Source organism: Rhinatrema bivittatum, chromosome 18 (assembly GCF_901001135.1).
Source record: "Rhinatrema bivittatum chromosome 18, aRhiBiv1.1, whole genome shotgun sequence".
In the NCBI taxonomy this organism is placed as follows: domain Eukaryota; kingdom Metazoa; phylum Chordata; class Amphibia; order Gymnophiona; family Rhinatrematidae; genus Rhinatrema; species Rhinatrema bivittatum.
The window spans coordinates 28109213-28126622 of NC_042632.1; the positions used below are offsets into that span (position 1 = coordinate 28109213).

General features: G+C 42.3%; 1 protein-coding gene across 2 annotated transcripts; it reads left to right on the plus strand.

The window, feature by feature from the left end:
• The first annotated feature begins 2075 nt into the window (after positions 1-2075).
• C1QTNF2 (C1q and TNF related 2) lies at positions 2076-14872 on the plus strand. Of its 2 annotated transcripts, none has more exons than XM_029583458.1 (3): positions 2076-2487; positions 6180-6500; positions 13993-14872. In XM_029583458.1, the coding sequence occupies exons 2-3, from the start codon at positions 6254-6256 to the stop codon at positions 14637-14639; spliced, it is 894 nt and encodes a 297-aa protein (XP_029439318.1). In that variant the 5' UTR covers positions 2076-2487; positions 6180-6253; the 3' UTR covers positions 14640-14872. The 2 variants fall into 2 exon arrangements, with proteins under 2 accessions (XP_029439318.1, XP_029439316.1); XM_029583456.1 differs by having other exon boundaries at positions 2077-2487; positions 6246-6500.
• Positions 14873-17410: the final 2538 nt, after the last annotated feature.

Below are 17410 nucleotides of genomic sequence, written 5' to 3' on the forward strand. Positions count from 1 at the left end.
CTTGGGTGTGGGGTCACGAGCTGTGGAAGGGATATTCAGGCTCTGGAAGGCCCCTTCATTATTCTCTTGGGGTTGCAGATCTGATAGGGCCTTTTTACCACAGCCACTAACACCATTGCATTAACGCAGCCTGTAAAACATGCACATTGCTGGTTGCAGTAAGCCAAGCTGTTAATGCCCAATGCACCGAAGGCTTTGGGACATTAAAATCAGTGCATCAGGTTATATTAACAGCTGATTTTAATGTCCCTTAATATACTGGCCCCATAGTTAGGTTTCTTTGACCGTATGTGCTTCATTTTGCACTTGTCCACATTAAATTGCAACTGCCATTCAGGTGCCCAGCCGCCCCAGTCTCATAAGGTCCTTTTTGTGATGTAAGGACTCTGACTGCTAGATAATGACAAGTCTTTACAATCAGCTAAAAGGGGAACCCGTATTTTCCCCTTCCTAGTGCATCAGCGCTCTCGATAGACACTGAATTCAGTGAGTGATGGCAGAGTAGGAGTGACAGGACCTTGGCACTCCCCACTGGGAAGTGTCATCAGCTTAACAAACCTCCTGTGCCCATGTGAGCACAGGGATCTTCAGATGCCCCCCTCCAAGGAGAGAGGTGATCTTGGGAAGTGTGGGGCTTTCTCACGGTGGTGGAAAGGTGCCTCTCTCAACTGAGAGGTATTAAAGGAATATCATAGCCTGACCTAAGAAGGGTAGCTGGGGCCCAGGCTCGAGGTGTCAGGTTCTGCTGAGGAGTCCAAGGAGGATCCATTTCAGAGGGATTTCTTCAGAGAGGAAGGAGTCTATTGGAGACGACACAGAGAGGGCCTTGAGGAAGAGAAGTGTAAGTCTCTACTCCTCATCCGTTCAGGGGGATTACCTTTAAGTTGAGAAAAGAGTGGAGGAACAAGCTGGAGACCATCAGAACTGGAGGTCTATTCCGGAGCTGTTTCCCAAGAGGAAGCATTAGCCTTCGACGGTCCTGACTTACACTGAGGATTGTTCCAGTTAGATATTAGGATGCAAAGAGAGAGCTGCACCCATAGGAAGCAAGTACTAGGGAGAGCCCAGGAGGGGGTTCCTGTCCCCTGACGTTTACCTGCAAGGGTGTGCAGCCTTTGCCATTGTAAGAGACTGAGTTTATTTTTTATTGCTGCTGGACTTCTGTGTTTCTGTACTGTCCTGTGCACCAAGCCTTAGCATACTGCTTGTGGATTCTGTGTGCCTGAAATCAGCTTTATTTTTGGACAACTTTTACTGCGTGGCTTGTGATTCTTTGCTGTGCCTTGCTGAACTGGTTTGCAGAAGAGCTCCAGGAGAGAAGAGAACCCTAAAGGCCTTGAAAGTGTGACTCTCGTTCTGTGGGAAGCAGGAGTCCCGTGCTGGCCTATGACCTTCCCAGTGAAGCCCTGGGGGATCTAGGCAGAAGCTGGGGCAGGGGCTACATAAAGGAGACCCCCCCTGCAACACACACCACATGCACAAACTTGAATCCCGCTAATGTCCATCTTCAGGAGTTTCCTTTGCCATTGCTTTCGGATGAAAACAGCTTGTTCTAATTTTTCTGTTTCCTTGGACAACTGCAGACTTGAAAGAGGAGAGGAGAGGGGAGGGGAAAAAGAGAGGGGGGAGGGCTGTCTAACCTAACTAATGTATGTGATCTCTCTTCAGCCAGCTCCTGAGCTGATTTGGTTTGTTTTCCATAGGGATCTTCCTTTTCAGTTTTTATTTTTCTTGGGAATTTCAACATTATAACAAGAATAGAATTGGTGGCAAAATGACTTTTTCACTGATTTCTCTCCTGCGTGTTACAACAACGCCATTTCTCCACCCATTGGTTTTTTTTTTCCTTATAGCCTTGAAATCCCCAGGCAAAAAAAAAAAAATCAAATGAAAACCGAAAAGGAAGGGCCCTAGCGCTGCGCTACCTTCACGCCCTTTATGGTTTACAACCCTTCCTTGTTTGACCTTTCTGCCCTTCAGATCCCCCGCCCCCCCCCCTTTGAAATAACTTTTCTGACATGGGGAGGCCCCTGGACGCAGTGAAAGCGAATGGGGGGGGGAGAGAGAAGACGCCCACCGAGGGGAAAGGACGCTGACTTCCGGCTGCACCACCGACACAGCGCGTGAGGCCTGGGCCCCTGCGTCACGTGACGCCTCCCTGAAGCTGCGTCACGTGACGCCTCCCTGAAGCTGCAGCCCCCACATTATGCAATGAGAAAAATATGCCTTGGCAAGGGGGGGGGAGCTGAAATCTGTGCAGCGGAGGAAGGGGGAGGGGGCTGGGAGCCCTAGCCGAAGGAATGCATCTGTGAACCCATTCTTTGGACTTGCAGTTCCAAGTCACTGTTAAAAAAAAAACAACAAAACACACACATTGAAACTGTACTTCAGCACAGGGGAGATCGTGCATACAGGCTTGTTCGTGCAGGAGAAGAGTCCCAGCGTGCAGCACATGCCAGAATCTTGGTTCACAAAAGATTAGGGCCGGTGAGTATACATTTAAATAAAAGAGTTTATCAAATAAAGCCTAAGTGATTTTAAGAACGAGCTCTCGTGACAAACCAAAGTGTCTTCTGTCGGCTTGTGACAAACCCTCAGTAATGCCAAGGGAACTGCCTTCCCAACACATGCTTCTCGTTTTTCTGTTACAGGATTGCTTTTTAGGGTATCGTTCAGGAAGTTCTGCTCTTTATAATCACTTAGGTCTCTAGTTTCTCATGAAAACATTGCACAGATTTGTTAGAAGTTTCTGGGACTCAGTATCCTTATATTATATACTGTATACAGTGGCAGCCTTATATGTACTCATCCATGGATATATGAATAAGTCATTGCGCTTGAAACCAACTGACTTTTTTTTTTTATTTCACTAACATACATCATTTCAAATTTTCAAATAAAGCATTTAAATAAACAGCTCTTTGTCATAAAACAATACCTTAATGATTATCTTCTTTCTGCTATGTACCTCTGTCTAAGCTATCACCAAAGGAAATGTATCCAGAATCCATTTGTCAAAAATATCATCTTTCTCCTGTGGAGCAGAAACCATTTTCACTTCTATGCTGGCAAGACTTCTTGCATTGATGAAGTACCAGCATCTGGCACACTATAGTCCATAACAACTTTTCTCCCCATCTCGTCATCCCACGCAATCTTTTTGTTGTACAATAGGCACCTTGCTTGCCCCAGTGCATCTTTTATACGGTTTATCCATATCCAAAGGCACACTATTGATCTGGACGTTACAACATTTCCATACATCACTGCCTGTTCTGTTAGGCATACATCTTTTCTCTTTGTGACGTTGCACATCGCTGAAGACGTGTACCGGCGACTCCTCACCCGCACACCTCTCCCGCATGCACTTAGTTGTCATTACCAATCTCCTGTCATAGAGGAAGCTTCTTCTGACCATGCATTCATGAACTGCACTCCACGCCAGATCTTTCTGTGCATTTAATAGGTATTTTGCGTTGACTTTCTTTCAGACTTCCTTGCTCCCTTTCTCTGACATCTTCCCAGCCGGGATCATTTTATTTTTACCTCGTCTCGTGGCCTGTTCATTTTCTTTTGGTGACTGTTTATACAAAGGTATCTTGTCCGTCTTATATTTCTCTACATATTCCTTGACCTTTCCATAGACTGCATGTGGCTGTATATGATTTAGCACCTCACCACATATTTTATGTTGCAAATCATTCCAAGTATAACCTACTAAAATATGACCACTTCCTTCCATCTCTATTTTGTTTCAAGACTTGCCCTAATCATGACTGATACAAAATACTTGCCAGCTTAACCTCTATGTCTGGTCCTCAGAATATTGACAATGAATGTCCATGAGATAGATTTGCATGCAATGGAGGCAGTGCATGCAAATCTATCTCATGCATATTCATTGTGGATATCCTGAAAACCAGGCCTGTTTGTGGCTCCTGAGCACCGGAGTTGGCCATCTCTGACCTAGGCATGTATTTGCCAGGTAACTTATATGTGATGTAACAGTATTACCCCTAAGAAATCACCTTGTCTATTCTGTAAGGTGAAGAAACAAAAATATCCCTGTGCACTGCAGGACAAAAAAGAGACACAATATACATTTAACCCTGATTTCAGTCTTGTTGCTGGTCATTCACAAAGTAAGATATGTTATCTGGTTATCAATTCAAAAAACTTAGATTTTAAAAGGCACCAAATAATTTAAAACTCTTTGAGACATACCTACTCCATAATCAGCTTTAAAACTTTAGCAACAATAAAATTAAGACACAGACAAAAGTCCAGCAGTGAGTTGGGGGCTATGCAGTCTTTTCCACTGAGTGCCACATGTATTATCTACCTGTTGGTGAAGTGTTAAATATGTACACCCCATGCATGAAGCTCCTGGCTCTCAGAGAACAAGTCTGATCTCTGGAGGCCAGAGTGGCAAATCTGGAGTTGCTGAAGAGACCTTCAGGAGCATTGTAGAGCAGTCCCGCCTCCAGTCAAGCATCCCTAGTGCTGCTTTGGAGAAGCAAGATCACCTGGCAAGAGGCCATCGCTTTGGTGTAGCAGGAAGTGAGCCTGTAGATAGAACCTGTCCTCCAGGTGATGCCTTATCCTCTGCATACTGAGGATGTGTCTCCAAGGCCTTGTGCCCAGGAAGGAAGGGTTATGATGTTAGTGTAAGTGATTCAATCATTAGAAATGTAGATTTCTGGGTGGCTGGTGGACATGAGGATTGCTTAGTAACTTGCCTGCCTGGTGCGAATGTAGTGCGCCTCAAGTGTCACCTAGATAAGATTTTAGAGTGCTGAGGACGAGCTGACAGTAGTGGTTCATGTGGGTACCAATGACACAGGAAGATGCAGGAGGGAAGCTTTAGAGGTTATGTTTAGGTGTCAGGTAGAAAACTGAAGCCCAGAACCTCCAGCTTCGTATTATCAGACACGGTCTCCATTCCTTGCTCTGGACCCCAGAGGCAGGCTGAGCTCCAGACTCTCAATGCATGGATGAGACGATGGTGTAGGGAAGAGGGTTTCAGATTTGTTAGAAACTGGGGAAGAGGAACCCTACTCCAATGGAATGGGCACCGCCTTATCCAGGGTGCAACCAGGCTGCTGGCAGAACCTTTAAAAAGGAGATAGCCAACCAGTCGCTCAGATGCGCATGCTTCGGAATGATATATCTTTGAAAGATACTAACAGAACAGGGAAGTTAGGGCATCCCAGTAGAGAGGTTGCAATAAATGCTAACGTGGATGAAGTGCCTTTAAATAAAGAGCAGAAAGATTCCAAATTATCCCTGTCAACGGTTGTTAAAACAAACAAAACATACTTTCATTCATTATTTATGATAATTTTTTTTTTATCTTATTTCGTTTACCATTTTTATGTATGTATTTTACTGTAACCATGGAGGGTGCGTTATATAAGTACTTTTAAATAAATAAATGTCTGTATACAAATGCTAGAAGTCTAAAAAATAAGATGAGAGAGTTAGAGTGTATCGCACTGAATGAAGAGATATGAATTATTACTTTAGGGGTGACAAACTGTGGACCTCAAGAGCCACAAATAGGCCAAGTTTTCAGAGTATCCACAATGAATATGCATGAGGTAAATCTGCATGCACGGTCTCCATTGCATACAAATCTATCTCATGCATCTTCATTGTGGATACTCTGAAAACCTGGTCTGTTTGTTGCTCTTGAGGACCGGAGTTGGCCACCCCTGAATAACTAGTTAACATACTAGCCATATTAGTAGGGTGACTATAAAGTTCCATGTTAAGGGGGACAAGCTGAGTCAGTCCTGGTTTTCCCCCATTGCATGAATAGCAATGTAGTTCTGCACTCCGTGCTGAGTTTCAGAAGAAAGCAAGTCTTTATATGCAATCAAGAAATGGAGGTAAAACCAGGATTGACTTAGTTTGTCCCCCTTGACATAGAGTTATTTGGTCATTCTAACTCATAGCCGCAGTTCCCAGAAGCTGGTAAAGTCCGGAAGCAAGTGATTAACACAGTGCTCCATATGTAATGTTGTAGCATCAATAGCAGCATTTCTGAAACAGGCGCACTAGGAAATCTCAGATACAGACACAGTAATATCCCTGCATTAATGGTCTCACCCACTGCGCCTGTACTGTGTCTGAAGCTATGCTTGTTGCAATGTCCACGTTATGCTCTTTGTAAACAGATGGATTCTGTGCATGCTTGCCTGATGTGATACATCTTGGTGACCTCCTATCTGTCACCGTGGCAGGCTGCAGCATGCTTCCCTTCGTGCTTTTGGTTTGGATGGTGTCGTGCATGCCTAATCATCGCTGTGGAGCTGCCAAAGGAGGGTCAGACTCCCAGGAAGCACAACCCCAGTACCTGTGCAGCTTGCCAGGACCTCAAGGGCCTCCAGGTATTCCAGGAGCTTCAGGATCTCCAGGAACAATCGGGAGAACGGGGTTCCCAGGAAAAGACGGCCAGGACGGGCAGGATGGCGAGAAAGGCGTGACGGGAGAGGAAGGTAAGCAAACTCCTCATTTAGAAGGCAGTTCATTGTGGAATCAAGTCACACCTCAAGGGGATGAGGGAAAATGATGTTCCCTGAAAGTGGTAGAGCACCGACTCTCACCACCAAGCACAATTCAAACCAACCGCATTGAAAAAAAAAAACTTGGAAGAGATTCATCCTTTATAAAGTCCTCTTGCATCTTTCACTTTCTCTCTGTGGTTTCATCAAGGGCTGTGGTCACCATTCAGAACTGTGCTGACTTCTAAGAGGCCCTGATTTGGAACAGAAATCTCCCACATCAGTACCTGTTCCAATCCGATCTCAGCTCTCTAATTGCAGTAGTGGTAGCAGGAACACTTTTCAGGGCGTACATGTCACATGGCCCCGGCATAGTATAAAGTGGAGATGCTGACTCTTGTGACATCATGCAGCAATAGAACTACAGTTCCACAGTTCATTAGGGGGATATCTTTATTTTTCAAGAAAATGAAAACAAATACTTATGTTTAATTTCTTTCAAAAAAGAAATGGATATCCCTGAAATGGTTTTCCATTGAGAAAGTTGATTGAAAACAAACCTAACGGATGCGAAATTTTCTCTCTCCTCATCCCAGACCATGCACATCCCCTTTTGCTGGGGTCCCCAGCTGCTCATTCAAAAGTGCCATTTTCTTTTACATCTATAATGCTGTAAATCCATGAAACAAAATGGTTTTGAACTGGAAGCTGGAAGGGCGGGAGCAACTGGGAATCACTCCTGCCCCGTTCCACATCGGAGAATTCCCACAGCAGGGTTAAGTGTGGTCTTGGGGAGGCCAAGAATGGCAGGGACTGTTTTCTTTTCGCTTGTTTATAATTTAATGTTTATTGTTCAGTTCAGCAAATTAAAGGAACCGAAATAAACATTAAAGAAACAAACCAAAATGTTTAAAAAAAAGAAACAAAAATAAACTACCAAAAGGAAGTGAAATGTATGTGCACACCCCTGCAATTCATCCAAACCAAATTCATGGTTTTATCATCATACCAGTCAACAGAAGAAAACCTTCACAATTTTACAAATCTGAAATTGTAAACATTCAAATGAACCCTCTATTTTTATGAAAAAATAAATAAATACAAGATGTTCATTCTTAGCCCTTTTGATGCCTATGGGCCTTTCACCTTTAATACTAGTCATGCAATGTGCTGGCCACGGAAAACATTAACGTAGGCTAATGTCAGTGGTAGCTACATGCCATGCTGATCATTGTCAGAATCATGTGCCACTGTACCTCTCTGCTACATCCAAAATACGACAACAACATATCCAGCTGCAGAGTGACCGTTAGCGGATTTCTCCGCACGTGGTCTGTCTAGAGATTGCACGCACAGTGTTTTGAACGAGAAAAATATAGCAGCTGAATATGATAAGAGACAGCAGAATCATTAGAGGGACAGAAGAGCATAGATTGATGATTTTTTGCAAAAAAGTAATTCATAAAGAGTAACCTCATGAGAGAAGCAGGAACAGAGTCATTAGGAGGATATACATGACAGTTTAAAAAAAAAAAAGAAAAAAAAAAGGCCAAATTGGCTTATCCAATCTGCCCAGCTGAGATTCTAACCATTTTGGTTGGATATGCATACAACACCCATACCAACCCAACACCAGCTCCCCACTCTCAAGCAAACAGAAAAATATTGGAGTTTGATCTTTATGTGAAAGTGATTTGGGTTTCTGTATTCTTCCTCTCCTTGTGTGTGTGCTTGCTGTGACAGCATTTTTATTTGCAAGTTTAAAAATTTTAAAATCATTCTTCAGCTCTTTGATTACAAATACGTATGTTGTCTGATACCATTTACTAGAATTTTCTCAAAAAAACTTTTTGGAAGTTGCTTAAGTGATATCTTAAAGTATTTTCTCACTTTGGGTATCCATGAACATTGTTTTCCTTGTATTATACTGTGTAAGTCAACATTTTTACTGTGGAGAACTAGCTTCTATGTGTTGTTGCTAGTCACCCCAAGTATATTTATTTAAAAAATGTATATTCTGCATAATCTCACAATATTCAAATGCAGATTATAATATACATTCATAAAATATTTAAAATAAATATACCATCAAAATAACAAAAAAAAACCCCCAAAACAACATGATATAAACATCTTTAAAATATACAAAATGTGATGCATTTTCAAGTACTACTGTGCCTCAAACTCACCCTCACCCAATGCTTTCCGAAATAATTCTGCTTTTATTAATTTTCTAAATTTTAAATAATCAGATTCACTACATACCCCAATAGGCAGATCATTCCACATAATTGGTGCACAAATAGAAAAGGCCATAGAGCTAGTTCTGTGCAACCGATATTTTTGATAATAATTCTTGATTTGATGAGCATAAAGCTCAGACACATAGCCCTCAGTTTTCCCCCTTTAACTGTGAGAAACATTATGCACTGCCTAATGGGTAATAACAAGTATTTTAAAGTGACACCCTCCAAGGTAAGTTAAAAATAACTTGAACTGCCGCAGTCTGCACCAACTGTAAAACCTTTATCAATTTTATCAGCAACCCATAGTAAAGGGAGTTACAATAATGAATATAAATTAAACCCAGTGATTGTACAAGAACCCTAAAGTTCTCAACTGTTACAATTTTTTGCAAGGGTCTAGGCAGTTTTTATCTATAAAAAGCCATCTTTGCTACTTTTAGTCACTTGTGGCTTCAAGGTTAAAGATGAAGCGTTACCCCCAAATTACGTATTTCATTGGATAAAGGCAACTCGTGTTTCTCAAACTGAAAAGGTGAGGCAGATGGCAATGCCGTGTTCCCCACCCACAAAATCGATGTTGCCTCACGATGTAACAATAGTTCATTACCTTAATATCCATTCATTAACTTTCGAAAGACAACGCCAACGTTTTTCCAGTGCAGCCTCTCCAGGGCCATCACTAGGAATAAATACCTACACATCAGCAGCGTAACACTTATACACCGTCCCCTGTATTTGACAGCATCTTACCCAGAGGACTTAAAAAAATGTTAAACAGACATGGGGAAAGGCTGGAACTCCGTGGAACTCCCTCTTCCAGTGCATACCAATCCAAAACACTATATTTACTCTTCAGATCTTCAGATTTATTCCTGGGCCATTTCCGCTCTGCCGTCCTTGACTCTTTCCGTTTCTCCAGTAATTCTCTAGTGAACCATGGTGATTTATCATCTCTAACCTTTTTCTTAACTATTTTTTTCTGGTGCAATTTCCTCAGGAATACCCTTAATATTAGCATTCCACCAATCTGATGCCTCATCTGGTGCACCCAAAATGATGTTATGTTTAATCACATTCAACTTATTAAGCTTCCTATCCAGATCTGGTTTTCCCTGAATTTTGATACGGACAAAACTACTCTGCATTGCATATTTAACTATTTTTAACCGAAACTGTACCAAGTGATGATCAGACCAGGGAACACTAAAATTGTCTTTTATAGACTCAAATCCTCTTTGCATCACTACTTCAGATACCCACACCAAAACCAAAGTATGCCCTGCACAATGAGTAGAGGCATTAATTGACTAATGTAAGCCAGATACCACCAAAAAAGTCTTTAAAAGACCAAACAGAAGAAAGAGAAACAAACTCAGAATGCAAGTTAAGATCCCCTAATACCACGAGTTGTTTAAATCTTAAATCTAATGCAGAAATCATTGCCATAATGGAACGCATCACTACTACTGGTAACCCAGGGTGAATACATACAAGGCTAAAAAGCCAAGACTGGGGCTTAAATAAGACCCCATCACATTGAGAAGGACAATCCAATTCCAATAATTCAAACTTAACAGTCTCTCAGAATCTCCAATACCCCTCCTCCCCTTTTCCTGACACGAGCTAAACCAATAAAAAGTCATGGGATAGGTGGCGATGTCCTTTCGTGGATTGCAAACTGGCTAAAAGACAGGAAACAGAGAGTAGGATTAAATGGGCAATTTTCTCAGTGGAAGGGAGTGGACAGTGGAGTGCCTCAGGGATCTGTATTGGGACCCTTACTGTTCAATATATTTATAAATGATCTGGAAAGAAATACGATGAGTGAGATAATCAAATTTGCAGATGACACAAAATTGTTCAGAGTAGTTAAATCACAAGCAGATTGTGATAAATTGCAGGAAGACCTTGTGAGACTGGAAAATTGGGCATCCAAATGGCAGATGAAATTTAATGTGGATAAGTGCAAGGTGATGCATATAGGGAAAAATAACCCATGCTATAATTACACAATGTTGGGTTCCATATTAGGTGCTACAACCCAAGAAAGAGATTTAGGTGTCATAGTGGATAACACATTGAAATCTTCGGTTCAGTGTGCTGCGGCAGTCAAAAAAGCAAACAGAATGTTGGGAATTATTAGAAAGGGAATGGTGAATAAAATGGAAAATGTCATAATGCCTCTGTATCACTCAATGGTGAGACCGCACCTTGAATATTGTGTACAATTCTGGTCGCCGCATCTCAAAAAAGATATAATTGCGATGGAGAAGGTACAGAGAAGGGCTACCAAAATGATAAGGGGAATGGAACAACTCCCCTATGAGGAAAGACTAAAGAGGTTAGGACTTTTCAGCTTGGAGAAGAGACGACTGAGGGGGGATATGATAGAGGTGTTTAAAATCATGAGAGGTCTAGAACGGGTAGATGTGAATCGGTTATTTACTCATTCGGATAGTAGAAAGACTAGGGGGCACTCCATGAAGTTAGCATGGGGCACATTTAAAACTAATCGGAGAAAGTTCTTTTTTACTCAACGCACAATTAAACTCTGGAATTTGTTGCCAGAGGTTGTGGTCAGTGCAGTTAGTATAGCTGTGTTTAAAAAAGGATTGGATAAGTTCTTGGAGGAGAAGTCCATTACCTGCTATTAAGTTCACTTAGAGAATAGCCACTGCCATTAGCAATGGTTACATGGAATAGACTTAGTTTTTGGGTACTTGCCAGGTTCTTATGGCCTGGATTGACCACTGTTGGAAACAGGATGCTGGGCTTGATGGACCCTTGGTCTGACCCAGTATGACATGTTCTTATGTTCTTATGATATCCTGTCGGACACCAATTCTTTAACACTGAATCCGTGTGCCAGGATTCTGTAATAAAAAAAAAACGTCAAGTTTTTTTTGCTCAATAATATCCAGAACTTCAATATTCTTTTTCCTTACCGGCCAGCCATTTATAGAAGCCAAATTATACTCAACATCTTTGAGTCCTATATAACTTTCACGCTTTATCCCTGGATTTGTCAAACAAGTTTGTCTATCAAAGTGTTGAACAGATTTCCACCAACCTCCATACCTCCCCTGACCAGTAATGGTCGGGATCACAGGCCCCCTCCATAGTAGCTCTTATCCAAGAACCCCAAACAATGAGGAACAGGAAGACTCTGCCCCAAACCACAAGAACATTCTTACTGTTGCTGTTATTTTATTCACCAGCCCTCACATAGTCCTTGCGTGGTCCCACAAAGATATCCCTACCATTTTCCAACAGTTTTATGAATGTGTTCCCGTCTTTCTGATAAGCCTTACTGATAACTCAAGTACATAAGAATTGCCATACTGGGTCAGACCAAGGGTCCATCAAGCTCACTATCCTGTTTCCAGCAGTGGCCAGTCCAAGTCACAAGTGCCTGGCAAGTACCCAAACATCAAATAAATCTCAAGCTACTATTGCATATTAACCAATAGCAGTTTATGGATTTTTCCTCTAGGAACTTATCCAAACCTTTTTTAAACCCAGTTACACTAACTGCTGTAACCACATCCTCTGGCAACGAATTCCAGAGCTTAACTATATTCTGAGTGAAAAAGCATTGTTTTCGATTTGTTTTAAAGAGCTACTTGCTAACTTCAAGGAGTGCCCCCTAGTCCTTCTATTATCTGAGAGAGTAAATAACTGATTTACATTAACTTGTTCAAGTCCTTTCATGATTTTGTAGACCTCTATTATATCCCCCCCTCAGTTGTCTCTTCTCCAAACTCAACAGTCCTAACGTCCTTAGTCTTTTCTCATAGGTAGGTATGTGGTCCTTAACTGTAGTGCAGAGTTCTGGTAGTTGAATTGGTCTTGGAGAAAACCGGAATCTCTGTAAGTTGTGATACTGTTATTAACAAGAAAGATTGTTCTAGCATGAATAATTAAGAGCACATCTGTCTCTTCTGTAGATGACCCATACTAAATAAGTTAAAATCAGCTGCAGCCCGGACAATAAGGAGTCCTTATGTCCCACAAAATCAATACAAAACTGGATCCCATTACCACTAAAAGGGTTTTTCAAGGGAAGGAAAGACTCCATATGCAAATATACTCTACAGTGCAAAACTAGGAAGAAGTAGAGATGTTGCAGTGATATAACAGTTTATTAGTTGCAGCAGTGATTTTTTTTTTTATTATTTCTTGAATATTCTTGCCAAGAGACTGACTCTGGCCTAATGAATTGGCATTTAACAAAAGAAAAATACACAATGGAGTCATATATTCAAGTTGAAGTTTGGATATACAGTGGCTAAGTATTATGAGGATGATGAGTATTGTGAAATGCAGTAGCTTGCCGATTTTTTTATGTGGCCTCCACTGTTCCAAAACGTATGCTCATAATTGACTAGTGGGAATTATAGCACACTTTTCAATTCAATTGTGAGAAGGATAACTGTACAGTCTATGAATAACAGAAAATGACATTATATGAATTGGACTAGAATGTGAATAATTAGTAGATATAAATTTAATCGATCACTGCACAGTTGTAATTTTGAAAATATATTTAGAATTGCTTTAATTGAAGTTTTATAGAACATTGCACCCATTAAGATGATCGATTGTGATGAGGAATAATTGGAAATGGTGCTGATTGGTCTAAAATAGCATCGCCTTGAGTGAGTCCAGGCAGGCTTACTAGAAATAGTACAGTTGGCTTACAAGGATTCAGTGTTTCTGGAGGCACACCCAGCCTGGCAGCTTTTTTGAGGATTGTTGCAATGCATGTGCATGAAGAGGATTTGCATACCCTGGCTCTCCAAGACCACTGAATACATATAAGGAAAGGGAAATACTGGTATTTCTGCAAAGAAATCCCACAGGAAGAGATCAGAAGGAAGGGACGTGGCTTATTCTGCCTAGAAGCAGAATATCAATTATTAAAATACATTTTAAATTGATTTATGTCACCGTTGTGATGTTTCTTGCGAATGACGGTATACAAAATGTTTAAATAAATAAATTAAAAAAATAAAATAAATAATAAAAAAGGTATGTGCGCTTATCCTAGTTTTATATCTATGCACTGTTACCAAGTATTTTCTCGTCTGGTGGGGAGAGAGTCACCTCCAGTCTTGGCAGTCATGGGGGTGGGATTATGCCCCCCTCCACAGATAAGATACATCTCTTCCTTATGATCCCTCCCTCCCCCGGGCACTGTTACCATTTCCATCCTAACGCTGGCGTTGTTTCTGTTCCAGGTGCACAAGGCAGAGAGGGAAATCGTGGTAAACCAGGGGTGAAGGGGAAGACCGGGGCCATCGGCCGAGCAGGCCCCAGAGGACCAAAGGGCATCCCTGGAGAGCCAGGAACAGAAGGCACGGAAGGGAAGAAAGGACCAAAAGGGGAGAGGGGGGAGAGCGGGATGCCAGGGCTGTGCACGTGCGGCGGCAAAAGAGGAAAGTCTGCATTTTCCGTGGCAGCTACCAAAAGCTACCCAAAAGAGCGCTTGCCTATCAAATTTGACAAAGTCCTTATGAATGAAGGAGGCCATTACAATGTCACCAGCGGGAAATACGTCTGCAGCATCCCTGGCATTTATTACTTCACGTATGATATTACTTTGGCCAACAAACATCTGGCTATTGGACTGGTGCACAACGGACAATACCGGATCAAAACCTTTGATGCTAATACTGGCAATCATGACGTTGCTTCTGGGTCTACTGTTCTCCCTCTGAAGCAGGGAGACGAGGTGTGGCTTCAGATCTTCTACTCGGAACAGAACGGACTCTTCTACGACCCCTACTGGACAGACAGTTTATTCACCGGCTTTCTCATCTACCCTGATGAGCTGAGTGAGGAAAAAGAGGAAACTGACACACAAGAAAATGTAGCTATAAGCTAAAAAAAAAGGGCCATATAGGCAATTTAACTTTTGACAGCAATGTGAAGAGTGTACACAGATCTAGAGGGCTTTACATTGCCAAAATCTGAAGGCTAGTCAGCTGCTTCAACCCTACAGCATCCACCCATGGAAGTCCTCAGTGTGATACTGTCTCTCACAACCACATTGCCATCGCGGTGGCCAGATGCTGAAAAAGGGGAGCTGCTGGGAATAAATCATTCGTTTTAATCTTAGAAGGATGAAGGCGTCGTCATTGTCCTCTCCAAAACCCTTCAACTGGTTTCCTCTGACATCCTTGGGAACAAAGCCATCCTCTTCACAGGGGTTAAAATCACTAGCAATGGCTTTCTCCTTTATCATTCCTTTCTTGCCCCCTTCCGACATTAAGTAACTGAGAGATTCTGGCTGGAGAGTGACTACCTGATTCCAGGCCTTAAAGAACAGCTCAGCCAGTCCCAATTTCTCAACACCTGTTACAAAGCATTGGGGGTATTTATGAAAAGCTTTGAAATGCATGCCCCAAATAAATAAAAATAGGACTCACATCTCTTCCTTCTGACCTGGATCCAGGTGGCTACAGCAACTGTATAAATCAGGGATTAGCAACCCCAAGAGGCATGCCACCAAGCCCTCCCAGCTGGCATGCCAATCACTGCTAAATGCTGGCACCACAAGTTTTGAAAATGCTGCTTGCCAGATGGGAATGTGGTGGCACGAGTCTTGCAACCAAGGTTGGAGGGGGACATAATCCCATCCCCTTGAAAGCCAACACTGGAGGTGACCCTCTCCCCAGAAGAGGCAGAATTTCAGTATGGGATTTTCTCTCCCCTTCCCCTGGCACAGACACAATGCTAACAGTGTCATTGCCATTGCTTTGGTAACAGACCAGAAAAGGTTGCCAATCCCCTGTATAGATTCCAAATCAGAGACTCAGGGTGAGGACTATGGGCCACCCCAGTTTGCAGGATATCCATAAAAAAATACGCACAAGGTAGATTTGCATGCACCGCCTCCATTGCATGCAAATGTATCTCATGTATATATATTGTGAGTATCCCGGAAACAAGACGGACCTTCAGGGACCAGGTTGAGAAAAAGAGGGTGGCAAGGCTTTTAGAAGACAGGACATGCTTGTCCTTTCTTTAATATCTAGGTATCTTAAACCACTGCTTCTCTTGTAGTTGAGTAGTACCATAACTTCTTCAGTAGAGCTTGGCCAGATTGTTATAAGGCATAGATGAGGACATAGAGATGCAGTCTAGCCATAGTTGCATATTTGGCTCTATTAAATCCATGAAATTCTCTAACCGGCACCATGGAAAGCTTTTTATGCTTAACTGCATGTCAAAATCTAGAAGTTCCTGGATTTTCCAATGAAGGTGTGGGAGACCATGCTCTAGTACAAGGGCTGGGGGGGAGTATCAACGTTTTACCAGAAGATAGATCCACATTACTTCGAAGCAGTAGGTCTTAAGCGTTGTTAGGGACAGCTACAGGCTGGAGTTTTCCCATCCTATTTCAGATGCTTTATGGGTTTGGCGGCAGCCCTGTGTAGAGAAAGTATTTTGGTGCACTTGTGTCTGGTCTATTGGTTGATCCGAGCAAACCGAAGCAGGGATGGCCAGAATGATGGAGTTAGTGCAGGACCTGGACTGGGTTTTCAATTTTGACAACAGCAACTTATTACCACCTCAATCTCTGGAGAAAATGGGGGTTTGGTTAGACACCAGGGAAGGCCAGATTTTGTTGAAAATATAAGGATCTGGAAGTTGCAGAACCAGGTTCATGGTTTATTGAGGATTCAGAGATCCACAGTGTGGACTTATCTTCAAGGAATTCTCAACTGGGGGAGGAACCATTAGGTCCATCTCTCTCCAATTTAAAGGTAAAATTCCTCTTGTAAAGAGTAGTGTTCCAGCTAGGGAAAACACAATCCACATCTACTAGGAGACGAAGAGATACTGAAGGGCTGAGGTCACAGCAGGGGTGTATATAGGGTGGCGTCAGCTTTGAAACCTGACTCCATCTCCATCTGCTAGCAGGGGAGCAAAAACCCAGTGGTCCTGAGTCCATCTGGCTACATGCTAGGAAAGAGCAAATGCTTGTTTCTGCTAATCCGAGCTGAAGACGTCAGACTCCAGGTGCTGCTCCAGCTGACTCCTGCTTTGAACCATGCAGGGTCAGTAGGTCCTACAAGACATAGTAGGTTCATGAGACAGCTGGAGAGGTTACAAGAAGATTGGCATCTAGTGGCAGATGAAATTGAATGTGGACAAATGCAAGTACTATATAAGTACATTCCTGGGTTACATATTAGAAATCACGGCCCAGGAAAAGGACATTGGAGTCACTGTGGACAATATGTTGAAATCCTCTGCTCAGTGAGTGATGGCGGTCTAAAAACACATAGAAGGAATTAGTTGGTAAGGAATAGAGAATATCATAATGCCTTTGATTCATTCCATGGTGCAATTGCACCTCAAGTATTGTGTACAAGTCTGGTCACCCCCATCAGCAACAAGATATAGTAGAATTAGAACAGGTACCAAATACAGAATGTTTTCCTTATGAAGAAAGGCTAAACAGGTTAGGGCTCTTATCTTGGAAAAGAGACAACCAAGAAAGGATAGAATCTTGAGTGGGTTGGAACAGGCAAATAGGGGAAAGTTATTTATCCTTTCAAATAATGCTAAAAATAGAGGTCATGCCAAGAAACTAATAGGTAGCAGTTTTAAAACCAATCCGAGAAAATATTTTTTCACTCACTGCAC

Bases quoted from the DNA above. Each gene is read 5' to 3' on its own strand.
- C1QTNF2 (XM_029583458.1), top strand. From the start codon at position 6,254: ATGCTTCCCTTCGTGCTTTTGGTTTGGATGGTGTCGTGCATGCCTAAT. The intron at 6,501-13,992 runs GTAAGCAAACTC...TTTCTGTTCCAG, and splicing joins AGGCGTGACGGGAGAGGAAG to GTGCACAAGGCAGAGAGGGA.